This window comes from Falco peregrinus, chromosome 5 (genome assembly GCF_023634155.1).
Source record: "Falco peregrinus isolate bFalPer1 chromosome 5, bFalPer1.pri, whole genome shotgun sequence".
Taxonomy (NCBI): domain Eukaryota; kingdom Metazoa; phylum Chordata; class Aves; order Falconiformes; family Falconidae; genus Falco; species Falco peregrinus.
Window position 1 is genome coordinate 71,064,437 of NC_073725.1, and position 13,534 is coordinate 71,077,970.

The following is a 13,534-nucleotide window of genomic DNA, read 5'->3' on the forward strand; positions in this document are numbered from 1 at the left end:
GTGCCGGGGGGAGCGGGCAGCCAGGAAGGGGAGCGGAGCCTCGGATCTGGCGTGGGACACCTCGGGTGGCTGATGCTGGGGTGGCTGCTGGCAGCACTGGCGGTGCTGGCGCAGGGTGGTAAGTGCTCCTGCAGTGCTAGGAGATGAGAGATAATTTCAAAAGACTTTCACTGAACGATCCAGGGGCGATAAGGCCCACGGAACCAGCGCGGTGATGGAGATGGTCGCCCGAAACCGCAGGCACGGGGGAAAGCCGGGTGAATACCCCCCAGCAGCGGGCAGGAGCCAGAGTGAGCGGCACCAGCCGGTGCCACAAACCCAGGGAGCAGGAAAATGGTGGTTTTTGGGGTGGGAATCACCCGTGCGGCTGCTCCGATCCCCTGGGCAAGCAACATGGTGATCGGGTGATGGCTACAGCCTTGCCCAACGCATTGGGGTTTGGGGTGCGGGACCCCCCAGCCGCTGCCCTCTCCCGCAGGCACTGCCACGGGCCCTGGTTTCTCCTGCTGGAAACGCTGCAGGTCCCGCTGGTTCCTCTGCTCCTGGCCACCCCACGGCCCAACAAGCGACACGTCCTACCTTCTGACGCTCTGGTGAGTGGGGTACTGTGGCAGGGGTGGGCACCACGTCCTGGGGAGCCCTTAGGCTGTCCCCTGAGCAGGACACATGGGACACTTGGGGATACGTGACCTCCGCATCCCAAGCCCACCTGGATCCAACCTTGCACCTGCTTCCCCCGCAGCTATGCAATGCCCAGGTTGTGCCAGCAGTTCAAGGCGGGTGCAAGGACGACATACACCCTGAAGCATCACCATATTTACGTCCTCACCAATGTCACAGCCTGGGTGGAAGCGCGCTGGGGGGACCAGATCCACAGGACCCCCAACCTCACGCTGTATCTCAACAAGGCCAGTAAGCACACCGGAGGGGGGGGGGGCCAGGCTGGGTGCCAGCACTGGCACCAATAACCACCTCATCTTTACAGTCAAGATGGACCCCCCCCCCCACCACAATGCCATTCACCAAGACCGGCGGCCGGCTGAGGTTGCAGATGCCGAGGTCATCGTGCCACCATGGGGACCGGCCACCACAGCGGGAGGCTCGCTTCCGGATGATGGGCAACAGCAGCTGGACGCAGGTAGAAATGCGGTTTGCCAGAGCTGGCGGTGACCGATGGCACAGTCAGTAACATCATGGCAGCTGGGGGAGTGTGGGGGGCTGGTGATGCCACCATTGTGTCCCCCCCGCAAACCTGGCCGTGTCCCATCTGTTTCCCTGCGTTATCGGCTCTGCTGCATCCTCCTGGCCACGGGCTCCTGCTGCTGCCCATAACAGGATCAGGCTGCAATTTGTGGGGATTACACAAGCAAAACCCCAGATTATACTAATGACGACAACAGATGAAATCTGGACACTCATCCCCAGCAAACCCCCCCTGCAGCAGGGGACCCCCCCACCCCTCTCAGTTGCTGCCAGGAGGGTCTTGGGGCTGAAGGCATGGTACCCCAGCCAAGGGGACTCTCCTGGCCACCATGTCCCCTGCACCCCATTTGGCTCTCCCAGACCCTGGAATGTTTGGGGGGGCACAGGGCAGCATTGCTTTCACGTCCCAGTAACATACTGGTTTGACTGGTTGGGTGTCTTCATCCCTGTTCTCTCTGCAGGTGATGTGCGAGACGGTGATGGATGAGGATGACTCAGGTCTGTTTGGCCTGTGGGGATGCGGGGGACAAGTGTCTCCTGGGGGTGCTTCTACGTCCTGACAGTGGGGCTCTGTCCTGCACTCCCTCCTGGCCTCCCAGCACCCCATGATGGCCAAAAGCTGGGGGAAAGGAGGGGGGAACCCACCGCCTGACCCTGCCACCCCACTCTAGTGACCTGCACCCTGGGGGGGGACAGCGCCTTTGAGGTTCAGCTCCGGCACAAGCCCTCCCACTGGAGCAGCTACTGGAGCGACTGGAGCAGCTCCATCTTCATTCCTGAGGGTGAGGAAGAGGGGAGGAGGCCGGTGGGATCCCAACGGCTCCCAAAAATGCCGATAGCCCAGCCAGGGTCCTTCCTCTTGCAGAAATCCTGGCTAGCCCAGTGCTGAGCTACCAGCTGGGAAAACTGGGGAGAGATGGGCAGCGGGTGCTGAGGCTGAGCTGGCAGGTAGGACAGCAGCAGGGACCCTCCTGGGTGTTGTCCCCCCCATTTCATCCTCCGAGCCGCCCTTTCTCCCTCCCCCAGCAAGCCCCCAAGGAGCAAGGGGATGTCACCTACACACTGCGTGTCCGCATGCTGGTGTGCCGCTGTGCCAAGCTGGCCGAGGAGGATGCTGTGGTGCTGGGGGGGGAGGTGATGGTGCACAACCTCACCCTCTGTGGTGCTGAGTATGAGATCCTGCTGACAGCAGCCAATGCCGCCGGGCCAGGGCCAGCGCGGCAGCTCCGTGTGCCAGCAGAGCACAGTGCAGGTACCAGCCCCTCGGAAGGACTGAGCTCCCTGGCAGCCTTGAGGGGGTTATTTTCCCAGCCATCCTTCACATTCCCTGTTTCATCCCAGGTCTCAGCTTCAAGGACATCAGCATGGATGGTGGCACCATGACGGCGCAGTGGGAAGCACCAAGCCCTGGCTTCGCCTACTGCTTCGAGCAGCAGCCACTGCCAGGAGCACCGAAACAGGGCATTTGCATCCAACGGGATTTCCCTGCTGAGAGCATCCACGTGGAGAGAGGCAAGGGAGTCCCCCAAGCTGCCCACCTGTCCCCCCCCCTACCTGGAGCTGGATCCTGGCATGGGTTTAACTGGTATCTTCAGTTCCTGCCCCAGGAGCGTGGGAAGCACCGGCGTGTTACCGCCTCGCCGTGCACAGCTGGGCCCCGGTGCGGGGCTGGTCTACCTTTGCCTTGCAGCACCACTATGCCAGCAATGGTACGTATGGAAACATGGAGCATCTGCGCCCCATTTAATTGCAAAAAGAGGCTTTCCTGAAATGCCACCCCCTTTTTTTTTTTTTGCACCCACCCCCCATCACATGCAGCCTCGCTAGCTGTGCCCATCCGCATCAATGCCAGCGCTGGGGATGCTGCTGCTGTCCTCCAGTGGAGCCCATCCCCCCGTGCTGCCTGTCCTGGGGCGCTGGCCAAGTACCTCATCTGCCACGCAGCTGAGGGTGACAACGTGACCTGTGAGTGTGACACCCCCCCCCCCCCCCCCCATGGGGCAGGAGGAGGGTGCTGCCTGCAGGCAGCTGCCAGACTACCACCAGCTCCATTTGGCCAGACGGTGAAGCGGACGCCGCAGCATCGCACTACATCCTCCAAAACCTACAGCCTGGCACAGCCTACAGGGTGGGCGTTTGGGAGGTGACAGGGGAGAGCGAGGGGACCTGTGGTGCTTGGTGGCACTTCCAGACCAAGGCACTGGGTAATGGCTGGAGACCCCATCCCCTCCCTGCTCCCCATGGGGTGCTCGTCCTCACCCCAAAACAGCTCCCATGTCCCACGTGGGGTGCTGGGGACAGAAATGCCATCACTCAGCTGTGCCCATCCCCAGGTGCCCAGGGAGCAGCGTGGAAATACAACCTGAAGTACCTGGGCATCTTGCTCGGTCTCCCCACCATGGCTGCCATCTACCAGCTCAGCAAAAAGAGGTGACTGCAGCACCCTTGTCCCCACCCTGCTCTGGCTACCCAGCTCATTCCCCACCTCCTCACCAACCCCCACCTCCCCAGGGCTTGCCGCCTCCTCTTCCCACCCCTGCCCAAGCCCATGGGCAGCAAAGCCATCCAGTTTGCCACTGGCGAAATGAACCAGGTGAGATGCAAAGTGCAGGAGGGGCTGGATCCCGCACCTGGCACGTGCTTGTGCACAGTGCTGGCATGGGATGTTCCCACCCCAACTGCATCTGACCCTTAGGGTCAGCACCGGCCAGGCTTTGTGGAGCCCTCCGAGAGGTTCAGCCCAGCCGAGCTGCTGCTAAAGGAGCTGAATCCTGGGAAGGAGCTGACTGACACCAGCACGTGGCCTGGCACGCCACAGCCTGGCCCTGGGGCTGAAGAGCTGGCAGCAGCATGCCAGCCAGGTGGCCAGAAGGAGCTGCCGTTTGCCTACCGCAGGCAGGAGGTGCCGAGCCCGGTGGGATTTCCATCGCCTGGCAGCACCAGTTGCACCAACCACCCACCCAGTGAGAAGGAGGAGGGGGAAGAGGAGGGGAGGCATGGACTACACCAGCCGCTGGTCCCCATTGCCCTGCTCATCTCTGACAAACCCATCATCATCAGGGATGAGGAAGGATAGGACCCATCACTGCAGAAGTCTGTGCTGTAGCCATCGCCAGGCTGGGAGAGTGGGGATGGATGGCAGGAGGGGGATGGGGGGGGGGGGGTGGTGGTGGTGTCCCATGGGATGCCAAGCGTCCACTCTGTGGGGTCACAGTCACACTGGCACTTTGAGGGGTTTTTCTGGTTTCCAGGACACAAAAGGCTATGCCTCCAGATGCAGCGTTGCATGGAGCCAGGATCTGGCCATGCGCTTTCCAGCCTCATCATTCCACAGGTGATAAATAACAAGGGAAAGTGGTGGAGTAAAGCCAGGGCTGAGGGTATTTCCTTGGCTGGATCGGAAGAAGAGGCAAAGCTTCACCCCAGCCAGCTGCCTCCTGCCACTGCAGGGGCCAGCATCACCCTGGCAGGACAGAGGCACAAACAGCCCCAGCACCAAACACTGGCTACTTGCAAAAAACCAAACCAAACCAAAACAAAAAACCAAACAAAAAAACCAACCAACAACACTTCACAAAATAAATACAAAACCAAAAACCATAAAATAAATGCATGAAGCAGCTGGGCTGAGATGGCTTCCTTTGCCTGACCTGGGCAGACTACAGCGATGATTTAGAGTTGGGGGCAATCCATGGCACTGCATAGGATGCAGCCAGGTGGTGGGGCTGGATCTGGGGGGGACCCGGGGTCGCAGGCTCCCCCCCAGCAGCCTCACACGGGGCTGCACTGCTGCCCCAGTCCTCATCTGGGGCAGAACTGGAGCCGCTGCTGAGGCTGAAGAGCGATGCATGGTTTTGTCTACCTTGCATGCTGGGGCTGGAGGTGTTGGGGTTTATTTGCTGAGAGCGCAAAACATAAAACAGGGGAAAAAATAATTAAATGGGGTTAGTAGCACGGGGAAGTCCGGGAGGAGTCAGCACCGGCAGAGCTGTGGTGCCGCAGCCGCAGCCGCCAGGGCTCAGCCTCCTCGCTGCTGCTTTTAGCCCCAGTCCTGCCTCGCGAAGGATTTAACCCAAACGCTGCTCGCGGCACCGGCGGAAACCGCGCTGATGCCGATGGGCGACAACCGATAACGCGCCGGGACGCGGGGCCACGGCCGCGCTCCTGCGCCTCCCCGCGACCCCTCCAGCCAGGGCGGGCGGCCCGGAGGGCAGGGGATGGAGACGGCTGCAACGGTGGCACCCTCATGGCTGGGGGTCCCGGCTGGCTGTGTGCACGCAGGACCCCTCACCGCTGTGCCCACCGGCACCGTGCCCACCCGTGTCCGGCACCGCACATCCAGGGTGTCTCAGCTGCCGGCGGAGCCACGAGGTGGCACCAGCCCCGCGTCCCCACCTCCCGGCTGAGAAAATCCATCTTCCCTCTGCCCACGGCCGTGCATCACCCCGTGGGCCCCCATGTACCGGCAGCCTCTATCCCTGGTCTCCAGCACCCCAAATCCCTGGGGATCGGCTGGAGGCTGGGCATCTGGCATCCTCCCAGCCCCAGCAACCCACGCGGAGGCAGCAGATTTAGGGATTTTACTGGGATTTGGGCAATGCCAGGCTCGCTGCTGGAAACACCCCAGGCCAGCCACGTGTGGAGGAAGCATTCAGTCACCAGCAGGGCGCCGGGGCAGGCGCACATTCGGGGTTCAGCCCCTGTTTACGGCCCGTTTTTGGGGCCAGAGCAGCGAGGGAAGGCCAGGCAGCAGCAGCAAACACGCAGCTGGCCTGGGGCCAGTGGCACTGCCGGTTAATCATTCCTGGTCATGGAACAAGTTCACGCCAGGGCAGCCAGTCCCGGTTGCTGCATTAAAAACAACCCAGGGAGAGGCGGGGGATGGTAGACACCACCACCCCCCCCTCCATCACCCCCCCATGGGGGCATCTGCTGGGGATCCATCCCACCCGTGGGGCCACTTGAGCCCCCCCCCCCAACACCTTCAGGGACAGCCCCATCCCCACCGACAGCCCCATGCATCCTTGCCCACACGTGTCCCCAGTTGGCCAGTGCTCCGCCAGGAACACGGTGCTGCACAGAGCCCCATGGGCAATGTCTTGGGGAAAACTAATTAATTCGGCTGTGCCAATTAGTGTAAGCGAGCAGCTCAGGACTTTCTAATTAGTTTAAGTTTTACAGGATTGTTTTCCAAATGAGTCTCCGGGAGCTGCTCTGAGCCCAGTGACCTGGGGACAGCCACCAGCCCTGCTTTCACAGCCAGGACCTTCACCACTCCTCCATCCGGATCTGACCCTGCACAGGACCCAGACGCGCCACAGGGCATCGGTGACACCCGGCAAGAGCCGCTGCCACTCACAGCCTGAGAATGGGCACATCGTGACACCCAATGGGAGATGCTGTCTGGGACGGCGCTGGGGCAAGCAGCAAAACGCCATCGCAACAGGGGAAATAAAACTCATCCCAGCATGGGGAGGCTGGTGGGAGCGCGGCCGGGTCAGCATCAATCCCAAAGGCACCCTGAGCCTGAGGGTGCCCCCCGGCTTTGGAATCTCCCTGGGCAAGCAGAGCGGAGCTGGCCCAGCTGTCTGCACACACGTACCCCGACACCTTTACAAGCAGCTAATTTAAGACCTGTTGCCTTTTATTTTTAGAGAAGGACATCTGATTACGCCCTGTGGCGCCTTTTTATATTGTCTGATACACTGACTTTCAGCATGGCTGTTTACACCAGCAGTGCCAGTGCCACCTGAAGGTGCTGTTTGCCAGGGCAAGCGCAGAGTATCCCTGCCCTAAGGGGGAAAAACCTCTCCCTATTCCCACAGGGTCCTGGCAATGTATCCCCAAAAGCACAGGGGATTTGCAGGGGTGCATTTACCCCATGACACCTCTGCTTACTCATGCTAAGCAGAAAATTCAGCGCCACATCCCGAGAAAGCATGCAGTGCAGCCAGCTGGGGTAGCAGGAGGATGCTCAGAGCCTGGGGATTTGCTCCAGGCTCCCTGATTTTGGGGGATGCGAGCTCAGCTGGCCCCGAAGGAAAGCCATAAAAGAGCTGGAGGGGTTTGCTACAGCCCCACATACACCGACTCTCAGGGGTGCAAGCCCCTGAGGAAGGTGAGGTCCATCCCTGTGGGTCTGGGCTAAGTTTTGCTCCCAGATGGAGAAGTTTAACTTGTTTCCCAGCCTCCTCAGGGAAACAGCCCGGATTTAGCCTGAGCAGCAGAGAAGGCTGCAACCCTGCAACCCCTTCCTTTACCTGCCCCTCTTGCAGCCCCTTCCCTCATCCAGCCGTCCCCTCCACAGCCCCTTCCCAGCACCCAGCACCCTGCCCCCCTGGCCCAGCCCCAGCCCTGAGCAGAGCTGATGGCAACAAGGTGTTTGAGCCCAGCCCAACCACCAGCCGTGCCAGGGAGAAGGATTATTCGCTGGGCAAAAAGCCACCCCTGCCACTACCTACACAATGCCACTCGCTCCTGGGGAGATTAGGTGACCATTCAGGAGCTGCTTTGAGTTAATCGCTAAGCAAACAAACTGATCCCTAGGATTATTTTTTATTATTATTAATTATTATTATTATTCTGTAGGCAGAATTCAATGGCTATATCTCACCCAGGGGCAGACACGCACCCTCCCAGCACTGCAAAAGCCCGGTGGCCAGGATGCCCAGCAGATCCGGGGGGGAGAAGAACCTCTACATCTGGGGGATCTTTGCTTTTCCTCTCTAAAGTTTCTGGGGTTCTTCCCCCCAAAAAAACCTGCAAACATCACTGGCACCATCACCTCAGCCATGCCTGTGTAGCAGGGAAGGGGCTACAGGGATTGCAGCCAGCCACCAGCTGCAGCTGGGCTCAGCTTGTTTTGAAAGTCACGGGTATTTCAGCGCTGGTGTTTTGCAACCGTACAGTGTCACAACAACAACTGCAGTTTTACTTTGCAAACAGGGCCCGCAGCTGCCCAGCACCCCTGGCTCTTTCCTGCTCATGTCAGGCTGAGCTCGCCTGCTGCAACAGCTTCACCCGTGTGTTATTTCCAAACCAGAGAATGGAAAATTACTTGAAGCACCAACAAAATTGAATATTTAATTTTTTTTCCCAACACAGAGAGGCTCAGAGCTGCCCCATCCCCTGTGGGGCTGGGCTGGATGCTCAGCTCACTGCAAAATCCCACCAGGATGCTGTGTGCCCCAGCACATGAGCCAGGAGAAGCCATGTTCTCCTTCTGCCACGCGAGAAGCACAGGAAATATTTTGTTTCTGCAGTTTTAATGTTTTCAGATGGCTGCTCGCAGGGCCAGCAGCCCCGGGGGCAGCTCAGCCTCTGGCACCTCCGAAGCTTTCCAGGCTTTGGCAGCAGCCTGGTGCAGCAAAGCCACAGCTATTGATTTATTTTTATTTTTTTTCAACCAAAACTTTATGTAATAGAAGAAATGATAAAAGGACGTTGGGAGGCAGGCAGCTGCCTCTGTGCACTTCCCCGGCTATCGGGTGATCTGGAAGGAAAGGACGTGGCGCCCTTATCGGCGTACACATTCCCCTGCCCGCTTGGCAGCGGAGCCTTCCAGAGGTTTGCGGCGTAAACATATTTTGCTCAAGCAGGCAGCCGGAGTTGAGCTAAGGATAGCTGGCTCAGTAGCAACCAGAGAACCCCCCCAAAATGCCATTTTTGCAGTAAACACCCATCTGTGCGAGCAGGGAAAGGGCTAAGCCCAGAGCCAGCAGCCAGCCAAGCTTTGCAGCAGTAAATACAGGACCAAGAGCAATTCCCCCCGCCTCCTCACCCCAGATTTGCCACCCCCCATGTGTTTACCAGCTCTTTACAAGCAGATTGACTCTCCCTCATTTTTTCACACACAAAACCCACTGGGAAAGCAGCGAGAACCAGCTTGGGGCCCCCCAGGACCATCCTGCAGTGCTACAGCTGCCCACCCGCCCCACCAGCGCTGCTTACCTCCAACCAGCTGGGACCCCCCCAGCTATCACTGCCTCTATCCACACTGGGATACAGTGGCATTTACACAGCTGCTTAGCAGGAAAATGCCTCTCCCTGCTCTACATAAACCCTTGCATTTGAAAAGTAATTGGGTACAAGCTTGCTAACAAGGTTGGTAAGTGGAGGGGGGGTGTTAATTGCAAGCTTGCAATGTATGTGTATCCCTGCAAGCTGGCTTGGATCCTTCTCCCTCAAACTGGGCTCGGACTGAGGGTTTTTGTTAAAATCAGCTTAAAATTACTGCCTCTTGCAATGTAGTGGGGGAAGAAAAAACGGGCCACAGCCCTGTTTCTGGAGACTTTGAGATTGGGGAGCAGGAATCAGTGCCATGGTGTTTGCCAGGGTCTTCCCTGTTGCCGGAGCTGCCCTGGGATGGGGCTGAGATGGCAGGGGACGGAGAACAGCAGTGGTGACAGCCCCCTGCTCCTTGCCTCTTGGCTGGGGACGGCTGTATCCCCACCGATACCCGGAGCAGCCCACCAGCAAGGGCAGCAGTGCAGCTCGCCTCCTCCCTGGTGCCAAACACTCGGCATCAGCAAGGCTTTAGCTGCGGGGAGATGCTGCAGTCAGGGCATGGGATGCCACCACACTGTGTCCCCTGAGATGTGGCAGGGGACAGGCACCCCATGCTGGCCAGCCGCTTCTGCACAATATGTGAAGCAGCACCTGGGAGTGATGGCAAATGTGGCTGGGAGGGCAGCAGTGCTGGGCATGAAGTCCCTGTGTGCCACACTCCTGGCACAGGGCATGGCTGTGTCACCCACAGATCCCAGCCGGTCCCTGTGTGCTGGCATGGGTGCCGTGCCGTGTCCCTGGCTGGGCGAGCGCCATCCCCATGCGCCCTGTTTGTATGCCAACACATCACGCGCTGCTGTTGGATGACTCGGGTGGGGGGATTTTTTTAGTGTTGTTGTTTTTGGGGGGTTGGGGTTTTTTTCCCAACAAAGCCAAAATATTTGCATCCCTCTGGGGATGGCTCTGGGTTACTGAACCTGGGACGCTGCCCAGGGGTCCCAGCAGGAGAGAGGACAATGAGCTTGGTGGGGAGGGTCCGCACTGGCAGCTCCATCCCCCGCCGCCGTCCCTGCTGTTTATACATAGACATGTTTATGCGCGGCACCCGGCTCCTTCCTCGCTCCCAAACAACTAGATAAAAAGTCAAAAAGTCATAAAAATTTTCCATTGCCCAAGGGAGGGAGCAGTGACCATGCAAGGAACCAGGCAGCCCCACAGCAAGGGACCATGAACGGGGGGAAGGTGTGGGAGTGGGGGGGTATGGGGGGTGGGAGTCGGCCCCAGAAAAACAGGAGGCTGCGTTTGATGTAGTGAACGAAGGTGGCAGTTTGGTCCCAGCAGCCTGTGGCATCAGCTGGCCCTGTGGCAAACCCAGCGCCGGCACCAGCAGTGCCCACTGCCATCAGGGCTCATGGGGTGTCTTGGTGAGCATCGCGATGCCCCCTTGCACTGGCACGATGCTCTCAGGGGACGGGACATGTGGCATGTGCAACACATCCATCTGGCTGCTCCAGATCCCATTTTTTGGCATAAGCCACCCCTGGTTTCTCTGCAGTTTTTCCCTGCACCTGGAGCGGCTCGCTGCCTTCGCTGGCTGGCTGCTGCTCCGGGAAAAAGCTGCGATTCCTGTTGAGCTGGCGAGGAAAGCCCCGGCGCAGGGATGTGAGGACTTTGCCTGTGGTTTTCCGTGGGTGGGAGCGATTCCTGCAAACAGGCAGCTGAGTCAGCGGGCGGAGGACGGGGCCGCGATGCCGCCCTGGCATGTTGGGGTTGATGGCTGCTTCCCTGTGCCCTGGCAGAGCTCTGTCACTGCCACGTGAAGGGGGACCCCAGAGATGTGGCCAGGGCCAAGCCGTGCCGCTCCCAGACCTGGTGCTTTTGCAGTGCTGGAGACTGGAGCAGAACCAAAGCAAGGCTCAGTGCTGCTGGGGACCATGTGTGTGCTCCCGAAGGTGCTTGGGGACCCCCTAGCACAGCACGGGTCCCCTACCCTGGGGACGAGCAGGTCCTCGTGCTCTGGAGCACCCATCTGTGCAGACTCACTGCTCCCTGAGGTGCAGGCGGTGTGAGCCCAGCATCCCACCAGCTGCAGAGATGCTGAATTTGGGCAGCACATTGTCCCTGTCCCCATCGTGGGGACAGAACAGGGCATCCCCACTCAGGCAAAAGCCAGACTGATCATCCCCCATCACCCCTCCCTGCAGTAAGAGCCGCTCCCAGTGCCCCCCCCCCCCCCCCCCCAGGTTTTGGGGCAAGCTGCACCCCACAGGGCTCAGCCCAGATGGGATGGGGGAAGGCAGAGCTTGTTTTGGGAGCTGGATGGATGCCCGGGCTGGGAGGCAGCAGCCATGCAGCTAATCCCTGGCCCTTGCAAGGCTGCGCCGGCACATTCTGTCCCTGCCAGCACTGGGACGGCCATGAATTTTGCTTGTCACCCCCTCCCTGCGGTACAGCCGCGCTGGCCCCTGGCTGCTGACCATCCGCTGGGGTACAACAGCCTCAAGCGAGGACCATGGCCACTGTGCCAGGACTGAGCATCCTCCAGAGATGGGGAAAGCTGGGGGGAAGGAGAAGCCCCCCAACATGCTGCAGAAGGGGGCTGCAGAGCCATGAGCTGTGGCAGGGGGAGCCTGACACCAGGCAGAGCCAGGGCTGCAGGGTGGGGGTCCCAGCACCCCAGTGCCTGGGGCAGAGGGGTCCCACACTTTGGTACTGAAGAGGAAAAAGGAAAAGAGAGAGGAGCTGGGTGGGGTGGGGGCAGCATTTCCAGGCCTCTCGCAAGGAATAGATTTTGCTGGGTGGTCTGGGAAGCATTTTCCAATGCGCGGGGCCAAGAGCTATAAATACTCCTGGCACTGTAATTGCGTAACGCGCCTCCTGCCCGGCATCGGGTCTCCGTGCTGTGGCCAGCATCGCCTGGCTCAGCAGTCCCCCAGGGAGCCCCCGTGTGCCCCAGACCCCCCCCCCACCCCGTGTCCCAGGGGAACAGTTCGGGCTGTGCAATAAGGACTTTGGAGCTGTGGAAGGTAAACAGCAGAAGGTTGGAGGGAGCACCGGCGGCACTGCCAGTGGTTGTGAGAGCACCGGCTGGGGGGGGTCTGTGCCTCGCCCCAGCTCCAAATATCCAGACAAGGTATTTTTAGCCCCTCCAGGGATTCAGGAGCTGGCACCAGACCCAGACTGGCTGTGCCCCCGGCCTCCCTGTGCTACTGTCTGGCTTTACGAGAAAAACCTGGAGCTGTCGGCAAGAATTCCTGCTGGAAAGATCCCTCTCATGTGGGGGACCAGGAGCGGTGCCCACAGGCATTGGGTTCCTCAGCACAGCATGGCCTGTCACCACAGCTGTCACCGTCACGGCGTGACGCACTTTCCCAGAAAGGTGCAACAGGATGGATGGTGCTGGGTGGCTCTCTTTGCCCTCCAGCACCGGGAATAAGCATCCCCTTGTGTGGCTGGGGCAGATGATTGGGGTCTGACTGACAGCCCCTGGCCATCTCTGCTGCTTGGTGTTTGCTGGTGCAGAATGGCTCCCTTGTGCCGTGCTGGAGTTGGCTGGCGGGGGGCTGATCACAGGGTTTCCTTTGGAGGCATCTTTAACCAGGGGGTTGCAGCGCTGTGGTTTGTGCCCTCTTTGATGTCACCGAAAAGCCCCAGTGCCGCTGAACCGCTAGGCCACGCAGCACCGGCTGCCACTACTGCAAGCAGCAGCTCTGGGGGTGCATCTCCCACAGCAAGGATGCAAACAAGTTCACTGTCAGGCCGGGTAATCCTCTTCTGAGGAAGATTACTTGCTGCAGCCAAGGATGCCAAATAAAAATCAGATTTGGATAAAGGTTGCATGAGCACCAGACTCTTGCAGGCAAACACAGGGTCGAGTTATCTCACTGGGTTGCGGTGGAGTGCCTGGCCTACCGCAGGAACACATGCTCCGGACACAGCCACGGCACTGAACAGCTCAGCAAACAAAAAGGAAAAAAAAAAATGTGTGTGGGGGGAATCACATTCCAATGGCAGTATTTTTAAACAGCAGAGTCTGTGGAAGACATAACTAAAGCCCTGCTCCAAGCCCTGCTTTGCACGCACCAGGATGTGCTGTGCTCAGCAGAGATATGGAGCACAGAAATGCTGTTAAAAACCAAATCCCAGCCTAAGGAAGCAGGTGAAGGAACCTCCCTGCTCCTCCTGCACGGCACCAGGTGTTCCCAGCTAGCCCAGCATGGGGCTGATCCCAGCCCTCCTTGGGAATGGTTGAGCCACCATGGGAATGTCCCAGCTCCCAGTTGGATCTGCCAGGTCCATGGGATGGAGAGTGCGTCTGTCCTCT

At 59.5% G+C, this 13,534-nt stretch overlaps 1 protein-coding gene across 1 annotated transcript; it reads left to right on the forward strand.

Annotated features, from left to right (window-relative positions):
• Window positions 1-4,339, forward strand: IL12RB1 (interleukin 12 receptor subunit beta 1). Its single transcript, XM_055804908.1, is given in 16 exon segments — window positions 1-118; window positions 479-593; window positions 743-916; window positions 991-1,138; window positions 1,665-1,701; window positions 1,875-1,985; window positions 2,069-2,151; window positions 2,230-2,510; window positions 2,512-2,539; window positions 2,541-2,715; window positions 2,811-2,912; window positions 3,022-3,168; window positions 3,264-3,407; window positions 3,537-3,633; window positions 3,715-3,796; window positions 3,899-4,339. Coding segments are annotated over 16 exon segments (2,151 nt in total). The 5' UTR covers window positions 1-72; the 3' UTR covers window positions 4,280-4,339.
• Window positions 4,340-13,534: the final 9,195 nt, after the last annotated feature.